Source organism: Furipterus horrens, unplaced genomic scaffold (assembly GCF_987537825.1).
Source record: "Furipterus horrens unplaced genomic scaffold, mFurHor1.1.pri manual_scaffold_10, whole genome shotgun sequence".
Lineage (NCBI taxonomy): Eukaryota > Metazoa > Chordata > Mammalia > Chiroptera > Furipteridae > Furipterus > Furipterus horrens.
In genome coordinates this window covers 45251130-45264316 of record NW_028327180.1, presented here as the reverse complement: position 1 = coordinate 45264316, position 13187 = coordinate 45251130, and the positions used below count along the sequence as shown (strand labels likewise).

General features: G+C 55.7%; 1 protein-coding gene across 6 annotated transcripts in view; it reads left to right on the top strand.

The window, feature by feature from the left end:
• Positions 1–12834, top strand: part of NFIX (nuclear factor I X) — a 91621-nt gene extending 78787 nt beyond the window's left edge. For 4 of the 6 annotated variants that reach the window (XM_090289745.1, XM_090289746.1, XM_090289747.1 and 1 more), the window contains 4 exons: positions 194–369; positions 5729–5876; positions 7902–7993; positions 12430–12834. In XM_090289745.1, coding sequence (XP_090145871.1) covers positions 194–369; positions 5729–5876; positions 7902–7993; positions 12430–12444 — 431 coding nt within the window. In that variant the 3' untranslated portion in view covers positions 12445–12834. The remainder of the gene's footprint in view (positions 1–193; positions 370–5728; positions 5877–7901; positions 7994–12429) is intronic. The other 2 variants (XM_090289749.1, XM_090289748.1) reach the window with 1 other exon arrangement.
• Positions 12835–13187: the final 353 nt, after the last annotated feature.

Here is a 13187-nt window from a genome sequence, read left to right as displayed (position 1 = left end):
CTAAGGGTTTTGGTATTTTTTTGGCACTACGGTATCTCAACTTTCACGCCAGAGGCCAGACCCTCACTCATTACCCGGGTACTGGCCCTGCTCCCACCCATCTTCCCTTTTACTCTGAACCCTCAATGCCCTGACCAGCACTTTCCTCATCTTCTGACCACTGATGTCCTTCTTCCTGCCCACGTGCATGCAGGGAGCCCTCGGGCCACGGCGTCAGCGTTGCACTTCCCTTCTACGTCCATCATCCAGCAGTCGAGCCCGTACTTCACGCACCCAACCATCCGCTACCACCACCACCACGGGCAGGACTCGCTGAAGGAGTTTGTGCAGTTTGTGTGCTCAGATGGCTCAGGCCAGGCCACCGGACAGGTGAGTCCAGAGGCCCAGGAGCCCCACCACAGCTCACCTCTGTGTCTGTCCGTCTATGTCAGGATCACAGGGAGGGGGCCTGAGAGCCGGGAGCCCACCTGGGACTAGAGCGGCAGAGCGCCAGCAGAGCGAACACCTTAGTTTTCTGGTCTGGGGTAGGGGGTCTGTGTATTTTGCCGGTGCCTCTCCATCATGGTCCAGACAGTTGAGGGCAGCAGCTGGGCCTGCCTTGCTTGGGCTCCTTGCCCTGCCTTCACTCTCTGTTTTCCCAGAAGTGCACCCATGAGCTATTCAGTCCAGGACAGGCCCCTTAGCTCCTAACACCCCTCTTAAACCTCAGGGCTGCAAGGATTTGGTAGGTGCTAGGCTGGGTTTCCCAGCCACGGCACTGTTGCCATTTGAGGCTGTTCATTCTCTGTGGTGTGAGCCTGTCCTGGGCATTGTGGGGTGCTGAGCAGGATCACTGCCCCCTCCCAGTGGAAGCTGGCAACACCCGCCCCGCACCCCCCCCCCCCCAGGCAGATGCTCAGGGATATCTCCAGACTTCAGTGAGCCCTGCGGGCATCATTCCTAACAGCCCTCCCTAACCCCCATGAGAGGCCTTGGTCCACAGAGACTCATAAAGACTCCTGCTGGCAGGACTCTTAACAAAGGGTTTCCAGGTTGCTTATGGTTTTATAGTGCAGCCCTGCTCCTTAACCTGGAAGAGACTGGTTTCCTATGGAGCTCTGTGGGGTGTGAGGGCTTGGGGATAGGGGGGCACTGCCCTTCTTTGTCAATGAGCCCTAGAGCCTGGGTCACTGATAGGCAGAAAGGCAGGGTGGCTTAGCAAAGGAATTATCCAAGACATTGGTGGGCCAGAGACAACCCTTCAGTGGGAGAATGGGCTTCACTTCATCCCTTGGGACCACTCTGGGTTGGGAACAGTGGTCTCTAGGCCTTTGGAAAGGTTCTAGAGCCCCAGCAGCATGCTGTATTATAAGAAGGCCCAGCTCCTGGCCCCCAGCCCATCCAGAGGTTAGGTAGGAGGTTGCTCAAAGGGCCACAATGGGGGAAGCAAATCAGAAACCTGTTTCAGACCACACCCAGGTAAAGCAGTGGGCAGTCTTCCAGTGCCCAAATCAGTGTGGGCGTTTGCTAAGTGCTGGTTTATTACTGATGGAGGGGGGCTTCCTCACTCCCTCTTCCCTCCCTCCTGTTTTCTCTCCTGCTTTCCAGCTCCTTCCCCACTGTGCCCCTCAAGGGTTTCTATTCTGACTCCGCAGCTCCTTAGCACACTCAGAGTCTTGCCCACCTCTCTGGACAGGCTCTATTCACTTTTAGGGGCATTTAGGGAAAAGTGGATGTGACCCCTGACAGCCACTGCAGTTTTTCCAGAGATGCCGGCAGAGTCTATGGGAAGTACTGGCCCATGTCCCAGGCTCCTTGGGACTTCTGGAGTGTGTATGGATCAGAGAGGCCTGGAACCCTGCTTTGCCTGCCTTCTCACCTACAGAGGCAACTGGGTTTTGGAATCAATGAGCCCAACCAGGGGGACCAGTTTAGTCCAGAGAGCCAGTCAATCCCCTGGACATCCTGATGGCTAAATCCTGACACTCTCCCTTGACTCGAGTATTCAAGATTGGGGTCTCACTTGGCCTAGAAGGTTTTCTTCTCCAGACAGGTGCTTGCTCCAAGTAGACTGTGGACAGTAGGGGGGAAACAGCTATCCTGGTTAAACAGGGAGGCTAGCTCAGCTGGGGAGCAGCCTCTCTGGGTTTCTTCTTGTGACCTTTCATGTCCAAGAGAGGAGGGATGTCTGCAGTGAGGAGGCTAGAGACAGCACCAGGCTGTGGAGGAGGGGAGAGCCAGAGGCCCTGGCTCTGCAGCTAACTTGATGGCAGGGGGTGGCCCACACCAGGCTACAGTTGCTCCGTGGCCACCGTCAGAGCAATAGTTAGCATGCAGTCACCTGGAGGACTTGTAGACACACAGGTGGCTAGAGCTCACCTGATTCTGATTCAGCAGTTCTGGGGTGGGCCTGAGAATCTGTATTTCCCCCAATTTCCCAGGTGCTGCTGTGGTTTCTGGTCAGAGAACCACTCTGAGAAACACTGCTCCAGACCCTAGAGGAGTAAATTCCTAACTTCCTTGAGAGTTTGAAGTTACAGAGCATCTTTACAGAAAAATACGTGTATGCGAAAATTTTACAGATGATTTGCAGAAGGGTTCCCAGGTGCCCCCTATGGCTTATCTTCAGACCCCAGTGTAAGGCCCTAATTAAGAAGAACCATATCAGTAAAGGCCAAGGCTAAATGGAAACACCACTCAGAGGAGATGCAAAGAACAGAAAGAGGATGCCTCATTAGCTGTGTTTCTGGCAGAGAGGAGACCACCAAGTGAATGCAATGGAAAGGAAGCAGGGCTCAGCGGAGGCAGGAGGCCTGGCTCTAGCTCAGCCCCCCCCACCAACACTGGAGCAGATCTTTGTCTGTCACTAGCATGCACTTCTAGTCCTTATAACTTATGAGGTTATAAGGTGCTGCAAAGTCACAACACCTTGAGATTTTAAAATCCTCAACTTACAACCCAACCAGAGCAGAGACATCCTAGCCTGGTTGGAAGTTGCTTCTAGAAACCAAATGTAAAACAGCAGGTTTCGATGTCCAGCCATATCAAGCTGGGATTAACTTTATCGGGTGGGATTAGTGATTTAGATCCTTCTGGGTGCAGACTGGCTGTGGGGACTAGAAGGCAGTAGAAGCCATCCTGGAAGCCAGGGCTGCCTGGAAAGCCCCCGTGTCTCGGCTTCCCAAATGCCCAGGCTCAGGATTACCTGTGGCCTGTGGAGTTTCCTGCCCCGATGGAAAAACAAGATAGGAACTAGATAGGCCATGGAAAGGAGGGAAGGCAGTTGCTGCTCGTATCTCAGCATCAACCTGCTGAGCTGGAGACCCCTCTGGCTGGTGCCTGGAACTGAAGGAACTGTTTCTGAAATGACACTTGGCATAAAGGGTCTCCAGTCCAGGACACAGATGGGGACCAGCAGCCACTGCTTGCTTTTGTCAGGGGTCTCTGAGTGGGCAGGAAGAATCAAGTCAAGGGAACCATTTGGAAGGACAGTGTCAGATGTATGCTGGTCATTAGAGGTGAAGGATGTTGGGCAGAATGGCCAGAGTTCAGAAGGGCGTGGTCTGCACAAGTCAGCCGTGGAGCTCTATGGTTTTAGAGTGCATCAGGATAGACTGGTTGAGTCACCTCAGTGGGACTTGAGTGCTGCAGGCTTGAGCCACACAGAGGTGACCTTCCGTGGCTCACTGGGGAGCCTGGGGGCAGTCTGCTTAAAAGGCTCCAGTGGAGGTCAGGAGCATCCTGGAAGAACAGGGCAGAGAGAGATGGATGGTGGCTCAGGGAGTTTGGCTGGTCCCCATGTTGGGTACAGTGTTTTGTGAGCAGGCCTTGAGGGATATAGGAAAAGGCATTCTAGGCAGAGGGTTCTGCAGTGAGCAAGTATGTAGCCCGACTGCTTAGGCTGTGTAGGCTGTCTGGAAGCCCCACTAGGTTTGCAGTGGGAAGTACTTGGGAGAGGGGCCAAAAGGGCATGAGTGCTGGGACACCCCATCTGGACTACACCACGGGGGCCTTGAATGCCCAACTGGGGTGATGCTATTTTATATCAGATGCAGTTAGAGCTATGGAAGGTTTCAGGGGATGGGAAGTCTGAGTGCCTTTGGATTTGGGGAGAAGGTTGTTGAGCCTGCTGGAGAAAATCCAAAGGACCCTGGAGTCAGACAGATATCGCTGTGAACTTCAGGCCTCACCAGTTAAATCTCAGCGACTTTGGATAAACCACTTAGCTGCACAGAGCCTGGTTCCTCAGCTGTGAAAAGGGGAGCCTAAAGCTTCCCTTGAAGGAGGGTTTCCTGCTTGTGGTGCTGATAATGTTTGAACAGGGGAGCCTTTGTCTGGGGGGCCGTCCCAGGCACTGTGGGGTGTTGAGCAACATCCCCTGCCTCCACCCACTAGCTGCTAGTAGCACCCCTCAGAAGCTATGCTAACCAAAATGTTTCTAGACATGGCAGTGCCCCTGGGGAGCAGAACGGCACCCAAGAGAGCATTACTGCCTCACACATTCGTTGTCAGATTGGACAGAACGTGAGTCAAGTGCCTGATACAGAGCTGGATGCCCAGGGCGCTGAGCTGAGGACCACAGTCAGCGTCGGGGAGACCCCTTGCGAGTCTCAGTGTCATAGTCCAGGCAGAACCAGTGATGAGAGAAGGATGGGCCATCTGGAGACATTGGTGGGGTGGGCTCCACAGGGGTTGCCTACCAGGAGGGGGAGGAGCACAGGAACCTCCCAACTTCGAGAACCTGGCTGGCTGTGAGGACGAAGCTTTGCCCATGAGAGAGGGGCCAGTTGAGGACAAAGAGCACTGGCCCAGCGCCCCTGAGCTTGGGCTACTGGTGGTCCTTGGAGACACTGCCCAGGGTAAGGGGAGTACATGCCCAGAACTCCAGGAAGGTCTCTCCAGGAAAACTGTGCCTGCAAGAGGCCAGGACCTTTGCCTCTCCTGTGGTGCCTATGTCCCCAGAAGGCCAAAGGCTGGTGCACGCAAGGCCTCACACAGGAGTGTGAGGCACAAGAGGGAACAAAGGACAAGGAGTGGATCTGGTGACCCGGCATCTGGGCTTCTGAGGGCCTTATATAAGGGCGTCTGCTCGAAGGACCTCGTGGGAACTGCAATGGCAGCAAATGGATTTTCCTCCCAGGCTCTTCTATAGTGAATAGACCAGCACCCCACCATCCTCAGGCCACTGGAGCTGAGGGCAAGCCTCCCAGCTCCCCACACCCAGCATCCCCCCAGGTTATAATGGTGGGGTGGAGGATGGCAGTCCTCAGTTGGGTCAGCCGGCCCCACCCCAGGGGCCTGCAGAGGGAGGCACGCATGTGTTTTGGGGAGACGTGGGGGAGATGGCAAGTGGATGCATCTTTCCTGCCATAGGAGATGGTCTTCAGGCCTGTGAGAGTTCTAGATGCAGCTGCTCTGTGGCTAGGTGGCATGTTTTTGTACCTAAAACACATTCCCTAAGAAATAACAAACCACCCGTCGGACATTCCCCTTCCTCCTCTCACAACTTCAAAGGAGGACCACATAAAAAAACAAATTTAAAAAAAAAAAAAAAAGAGAGAGAAACACCTGAGAGACCAAATTGAGGCCTCCCACCCTCACCCACCCCATACCCTGGAAGAGAGGACCTTATTCTGCACCTTCCGCCGGGAGCGCCTACTCTCAGGAGCGAGCTGGCGTGGCCGCGCAGGGGAGCGTGTGTCTGTGTGTGATGTGCCTTCATGCGTCACTCTATTTATGTTGTTCGCAGCCCAACGGTAGCGGCCAGGGCAAAGTCCCGGGGTCATTTTTGCTACCGCCGCCGCCTCCAGTGGCCCGACCTGTGCCCCTTCCTATGCCTGATTCCAAATCCACCAGCACTGCCCCAGACGGCGCCGCCTTGACTCCTCCATCACCTTGTAAGTGGACGATGAAACCGAAACCACAACGCCCAGTGTCCCGGCTCATCCAAATAGTCTCCACTGCAAAAAGAAAAGCCCCCCATGCCCTGCCCATCACCAAATCCTCCCCAGCCCAGAGCACCATGGAGCCTTCTGCCCGGAGGAGAGCAGAGCTGAACTCCCCAAACACAGCTGCCCGGGCCTCAGCCACACCAGCCAGCACACCACTAGCCGCGCCCCCCCTGGCCTGCCCGCTGCTCCTAGCCCGGCCCCTGGCTCAGGCCCCAGTGGGGGGGGCGGGAGCGGGAGCACAGCGGGGCGCAGGCCAGGGTGCTGGCCAGGGTGGGAAGGGACAGGGAGGCACAGCCATGTCATCTTCATGCCTGATTGCTGTTTTTTGTTTTTTCGGGTTTTTGTTTTTTGATTTTTTTTTGTTGTTGTTCTTGTTTTGTCGTGCCCCCCACACCAAGAAAAGTAAATGTGACCACAAGGCGACGCCACCACCATCCCCTTTTTGCCTTGCCCCTCCCCTTTGTTCAGGCCTCCAAAGGTGCAGCAGGCCAGCCCCTGACCCCTCCCCTTCAGTCTCACATTTGGTTTCTCGTTGTTCCTCTTTTTTTTTTTCCTCCCATCCCTCTCCCCTCCCTCAATTCCTTCCCCAGGTTGGATGTTCCAAGGACAAGGGAAGGCTCTGGACCTTGGCTTACTTCATCTCTTTCTCTCTCTCTCTCTTTTTTTTTAAAACCGGTGACAACTTTTGTCCAAGGGAAGAGAAAAATCTGAGTTGGAAGGCCCAAGGTAGACCCGACGTGAGGAACAGGAGAGGTGGAGGGTGGGCTTCGTGCCGTCTTCAGGCAGGGCATGGTTAGCGCTTCCGGTGCTCTGGGGGCTGGCAGGCCGCAGGCCAGGACTTCCGGGGCAGTGGTGGGAAGGGTGGCCCATCTCACCACTTTTCTCCGTCTTGCGCTCTCTGTCTCGCCTTCTCACTCATGGTTTGAGTTCTTTCCCCCTCTCCGTCCTTTTCATGTCATCTTCCCATCGACATCCACCATAAGACATCAAGTCATGGTCATGGTCATTGGAGGTGGGAAGGGTGGGGGAGGGGGACCAGGCTGCAGGGTGGCACTTCTGGACAGAAGCTGGTGAGCATGGGGTCCCTGGAGTGTGTCTGGTACAGGGCAGGGGGTGGGGGTTTCCCAGGCAGCCTGTGACCCTCCTCGTCCCCTCTGGGGGTGTGCTCCTTCCTGGAGGTGCAGGGCCCTTTCTCTCCCTAGAAGCTTGCTCAGCTCCTGAGAAGAGCTTGGGGTGGTGGACCCATTTGCCCCCCAGCTGCCCCTGGGCATTGAAGCCCTGGCGCTCTGCCAGGCCTTCCAGCCTCCTCCTCCTCTTGTGCCTTGGCCTCTCTCAGGCCCTGGGCACCATAGGACCATAGACCCTGGGCCTGGGATTTGTCACCCCTGGGCTCTAGCCCAAAGCCAACTCCTACACCCCTCTCTGACCCCATCCCCTCTGGCCCTGCCCTCCCTTGGGCCCCTTCAAGTTCCCCAAACCACCAGCGTAGTCCTTGACACTGTGCAGGGTAGAAACGTGCAGCACCCAGCCAGCTGATCTGGTTGAAGAGGTGGTCCGACTGAGACAGTCTTCCCCAAGTACAGTGGGGCCAGTCCACCAAAGCTCCAACCCTCTTCCGGTCTCCCTTTTCTCCAGACCTGAAAGGGCCGTGGAAAAGCAAGGGTACCTACCGCTTTGGGGTACTTTGAGAGAAGGACTATCCCAGCCTGTGCAATGCCTAGTTAGGGGGAAGTACTGGGTCTATGGGACCTCAGCCGAAGCCTCCAGGGCCCTTCCCTCACCCCTGGCCAGGAAAGAGGATGCCTGGCTGAAGCAGACCACTGGGGGTAGGGGACAGGTGTGTTCCTGGTGAGTGAGAGGGTGAAGGGTCTAACCCAGCGTCTCCCTCTCTCAGCAGCCCCGAAGGGCAGTGCCAAGGTGGGCCCCAAGGCCTCATGGGGTTTTTTCCTCTCTCTTTCCTGCTCCCCACAGCATTCACAGCGACAGGCGCCTCCTCTGCCAACCGGTTTGTCAGCATCGGACCCCGGGACGGCAACTTTTTGAACATCCCACAGCAGTCTCAGGTAGGAGGGTGAAGATGAGCACAGGGGGAACAAGCAACTTGGTGTCAGGGAGGAGACCAGGATCTTCAGGGTTAATCTGGGAGAAGGGGCTGGGGCAGGGCTGGAGGACCCAGGAGTTTACTGGACCTACCTCCCCAGGCAGCCTCCAGGCCCCCTGGCTAATCAGCTAATTGGGTAATTAGCTCTCACAGCCTTGGCCCTGGGGAAAGTGGCCAAGGACCCAAGGCTAGAGGTGCTCTGGGTCAGGCCTAATAGCAGCAAAGGTGGAAGCCGGAAGCCCAGTCAGGAAGAGGATGCATCTGCCTTGTTGCTGTCCTCTTGCTCTGCTGAAAGCCCTGGTCCCCAGCCCTCCCTTCTTTCCTGGTTTTGGGTGGGCTGGGCAAAAGGTGGAGGAGGGACAGAGCAGGCCTGGTGGGTCACATGCCCAGAGACTCTGGCACCAAGGGCAGGGCAGGTCCCATTGCCCCCCTGGCCCCTCTCCCAACTCCCAATGCAGCCTGTTAGAAGGGCAGCCAAGCTTCTGGAGCCCCCAGTCCTGCCCCCATCTGCCCTCAGTTCTCACAAAGGAACACTCAACCAATTGCAGCCATCTTTCTGGACACTGCTTTGCACAGGCAGCTATACACATGCACGTGTGTCCCCCCCTTTCCCATGCCTGTCCTCAAGAGGCTGGGAATAGCCTCCAGAGCCCAGGGTCCTTGGGACGCAGGAAGCACCCTCCCCTGGAGCAGGGCAGAGGCAGCTTTTACAGTGTGAAACTTCTTTTTACCAAAACACTGCCCTGTGAGTCCAGGGCCTTGGTGGCTTCAGCCCTGGGGAAATCCACCTCAGCCCAGAGCCCTGGGGCACCTCTTTCAGCTCCTGCTCTCTCTCTGCTCTGAGGTCTGAGTCCAGAGAAAGTTGGTGGATAGAAGTTTTGTATGTGTGGTTTGAGGTTTTGTTTTTTCCCTTTTCCTTTCCCTCACTCAAAAAAAAAAAAAAAAAGCCAAAAACTTTGTCAAACGGCAAACTTCAGAGCTCCCTGGTGGCAAGGCGGGGAGGGGAGGGGAACTTCAGCCCCCTCCAGCTTCCCACCCCCTTTCCCCGGAGTCACGTCTGACCCGTCTGGTTTCCAAGAGCAACCAGACATGATGTAACACCCAGATGAACTTGAACTTGGGGGTGTTGAGAAGAAAAACAATGGCTCTGAGCAGGGGCTGGAGCCAGCCCCCTCCTCTCTGTGCCAGGGAGCCCGGGAGAGCCCTGCTGGCAGAGGGCGGGAGGGGGTGCCAGGGGAAGGGACCTCTGGTGGGCCTCCCCTCCCAGCTCTGGGCTGGCACCAGGCTGCAGGGCTCCATCGCCCCTGCCTGCTCCCGCCCTCTTTCCTGCAGCTCTGACTGTTTCCCTGCTTGCTTTCGTGCTCTCTTGTGCTCCGGGACCACAGCCATGAGCCCTCCCCGTTCCTGCTTCAATGTGCTTTCCCCTCTGCACTTTCTCTGCTCACTTTGCTTGGACGTTGGGGCCAAGTCAGAGTTTGAGTCAAGTTTGGGAAACAGATTTGCTTTCCATTTTTCCCTGAAAGGGGGCTAGGCCTTGGCCGGGAGCAGGCAAGTGTGTACAGCAGTGGCGGGCAGGGGGGAGGGGGGTTTGCAGACCAGAGCTGGACAAGCCTAGCTAGGAGAGCCCTTGGGCCTGGGGGCAGGCAGGCTGCAGCGGGTGGGCGTCAGGGGTACAGTGGGGGTCGGTTTCCACAGTAACCAGTGACTTTAGCTGATCTCTGGAGCACCAGATGGGGAGAGAACAATAGAGTGAAGGAAGAAAAGAGAATTTTCACAATTTTGTCATTCCCTGGGCAGCGCTTTTTACTTAGTTTTAATCAATTTTGGACCTGGCTCAGGAAGCTGGGAGGGGTGAGCAGAAAAGCCACTTCATACTTGGCAGCAGAACCCTGTTCCTGGGACCGTTGGGGAGGTGCCGGGGACCCTGTTGGAGCTGCCCTTGTCCCTAACTCCAGGCCTGGAACTGGAGTCATCCCTTCTGAGGGAGTCCCCCAAGTGTGAGCACTGGTGGTTGTCCCACTGCTGTGCAACTCAGGAGACCCTAAAGGAACCAGCATAGGGCTTTGGCTTGGTCTGCCAAGGGCAGGGAGACCAAGAGGGATTTCCATGTCTTGGTTGTCCCCAGAACCCCTTTTCCCTCAGAGGGACGAGGATGGGGAGGCTCACAGCTAGAACAGTGGTATAGGGTTCTGGTGTAGCCTCCCCTTGGGAAAGGCGTCCCAGAGAATGCTGATGCAGGGTAGGGGCAGCTGGGTGTTGGGGGGATGGCTCACCCCGTTCTCTACCTCCAAGGACCAGGACTGGAAGCCCAGGATCTAGCCATTGCCCTGCCCCCCCCACACACACACTGGGGATGCCTCAGGCCTGGGTTTCCCCCAGGCCTTGCTAGCCCCCTGCCTCCCATGAGCCTCCATTTGACCTTTAGTCAGTTGATAGGATTGGACTCTAGGCAGGTCTCCTCTGCGCCTTGTCCAGCACGTGGCGAAGGTGAGCCTCTCTGCCCACCCAGTAAACACCAAGAGCACCCCAACCGCCACATCTTCAGATGCCCTCCAGGTGCACCATCCAGTAAGATAGTCACTGGTCACGTGTGGCTGTTTAAATTTAAATAACTAGAGAAAAAATTAGTCCTTCCCGTACACTAGCCATATTTCAAGTCCTTAGAAGCCATGTGGGACCAGTGGCTGCTGTGCTGGATAGTGCAAATAGAGAACATGTCCATTAACCCAGAAAGTTCTAGATGATCTCTGAGGCCTTTTCTCACTGTAAAACTCCATGTCTCCATCTCACAGTGGGCAACAGCCTGCAGCCCCAAACTAGAGCCTGAGGGGCAGGTCTGGGCTGCAGGCATAATCTGTGTGACAAAAACAAGTGTTTTAAATTTTCACATGGAATTCTGTCTAGATTTTTGGATTCTTTTGAAAAGTTGGCTGGTGTAGCCACCCCAGGCTCTCAGTGTGAGGTGTTAGCCATGGCCCAAGGCAGGGTGAGCACATCACACATAGCAGCTATGAGCGTCAACTCTCAACTGTCCCCTGCATTTGAGTCCTGACACAGCCATGGACTGTGTGGCCTTGGGCCGGTCAGCCACCCCATCTTTATCTAGCTTCTGTGCAGGGTAGGAGCGCGGAGAGAATGAGCCAGGTCTTGGTGTGTGCTTTGTGGTTAGTTCTGCTTGGCTCCTGAAGGTCCAAGTCTGTGACCCAGAGCCTGGGAAGAGGCTCTATGCATTTTCAGGGACCCCCTTTTTGCCCCAAGTACCACCAGGCATACATAGACACGGTAGACCATAGAGGAGAATACCCTACACCCACCCCTTGGCCACAAGGTGGGGCCAGAGCTGTAGGTGAAGGACATTCCCAGGCAGCTCATGATGGGGAGTGGGGAAGGGGGCATCCACCTTGGGTGTTTTGTGCTCCTGGCTACCAAGGCCCGTTTGTGGGAAAGCAGCGCCCCCTGCTGTCATCCTGAGGGAAGTGACACCTGCCCTAGGGAGCCTGAGGTACTTCCCCAGCGCTATTGCCTTACCGCAGCGATTTTCAACATTTTTCATTTCATGGCACATATAAACTAATCACCTAAATTCTGCGGCACACCAAAAAAAAAAAATTATTCTTTTGCCAGTCTGACAAAAGTAGGTATAATTTGGATTCATTCACAATGGATGGCTATTGTGTTGGCTGTTGTCATTTTATTTGATAATCTAAGGGAAAAGAGGTCATTGCCCCTAACTAGTCAGGTAGTGCATGTTTTAAAAATTCTTTCAGCACACCAGTTGAAAATCAATACCTTAAGGGTAGAGGATGGGGGGGCGGGTGTGCATCTACTGGGCTTCTCCCTCAGGACTAGCAAGGCTAGGGACTGAAGCCATGTGGTGTCCCTCTCTCTCTGGCCTTTCAGCCTGTGGGACCTTGGCTAGGGTGTACAGATGGGAATTTTTGCTTTTAGTCCAAAGAGACAGAAAGAAAACTCAGCAAGAAGCTAGGCCACCTCCACCCCACTCCCCAAACCCCTCTGGAGACAAAAGCTTCAGCCTGGCATCCTCCTCACCCTCCAGGACCCACACAAAAACCTAAACAATTGGAAACATGGCCAGATCCCAGGTCTATGCTTTTGCCAGCGCCAGCCACGGGGGTCCTACCCACTGGGCATGGTGCCCACGGGAAGGCCAGCTGGACGCTAGCACTGGGAGGCAGGGTCTCTTAGGGGACAGGATTCCCATAGGAGGGATTGACAGAATAGGGGTGTACCTCTGGGTGGGGTGTTGGTGTCCTTGGCTCTGCTGGAGCTGGACCCTCCAGGGACCTTGGGAGCCACCTGCAGTCAGAGCCAGGTGGATGTGAAAAGGGACCTGCCCCTGCTGTTCTCAATATTGCCTCTTTTTTTGTCCTGCTTCAGTCCTGGTTCCTCTGATAAGATCGACAAAAGAAATGACAAAATGAAAAGAAGAGGTTCCTCAAACGGGGGGAGAAGAAATTTTGAGACGTGGAAAAAATATCCCCCAGCCCAGCCCCACCGAAAAGCAAAAATTATGTCGTCAGCCACTCAGCCCTTCTCTCCTCCAGCCCAGGGACCCCTGCAGGCCCCCCGAAGCAGCCCAGTTCTCTGAGAGCCCTCGGAAGAGGTCTCGGTGGAGCTGTGCACCAGCAGCCAAGCAGAAAGAAACATGCAAAACGGACTCTGCGAAGCAGAGGACAGAAAGAAAGAAAGGATGCAGCAGAACTTCCTTCCTCCCCCATCCCGTCCTGGTCTTCTGGGGAAAGGAATGAAATCCCCAAACAAAGCAACCAGCACCATTCTGAAGGGGCCTGTCCCCGACCCTTGCCCTTCCTGGGAGAACCCCACCCTCAGCTGGGCCAGAGCTTCACTAGGGACTAGCTTGCAAAGATGTGGGACGCAGATCCAGAGGGTCCTCCCCTCCAGCCCCTGCCCTCCCTAACTGCCTTGCCTCTGGCTTCTTCCACCACCCACCCCCTGCTGGGAAGGGGTGAGGCAGGTTGGCCTCTGAGTCCCCCTGCCCCACCCTTGGGCTAGAAGCCCCACCTCCTGTGAGCAGGGGGCATCCTCTGGAGCTAGTTTCATGGTCCCGAAATGGAGGGTGTTCTGCCACTCCACCGTGAGCCACAGGGCTAGTTTCCCAGGACCCCAGGCCCCTC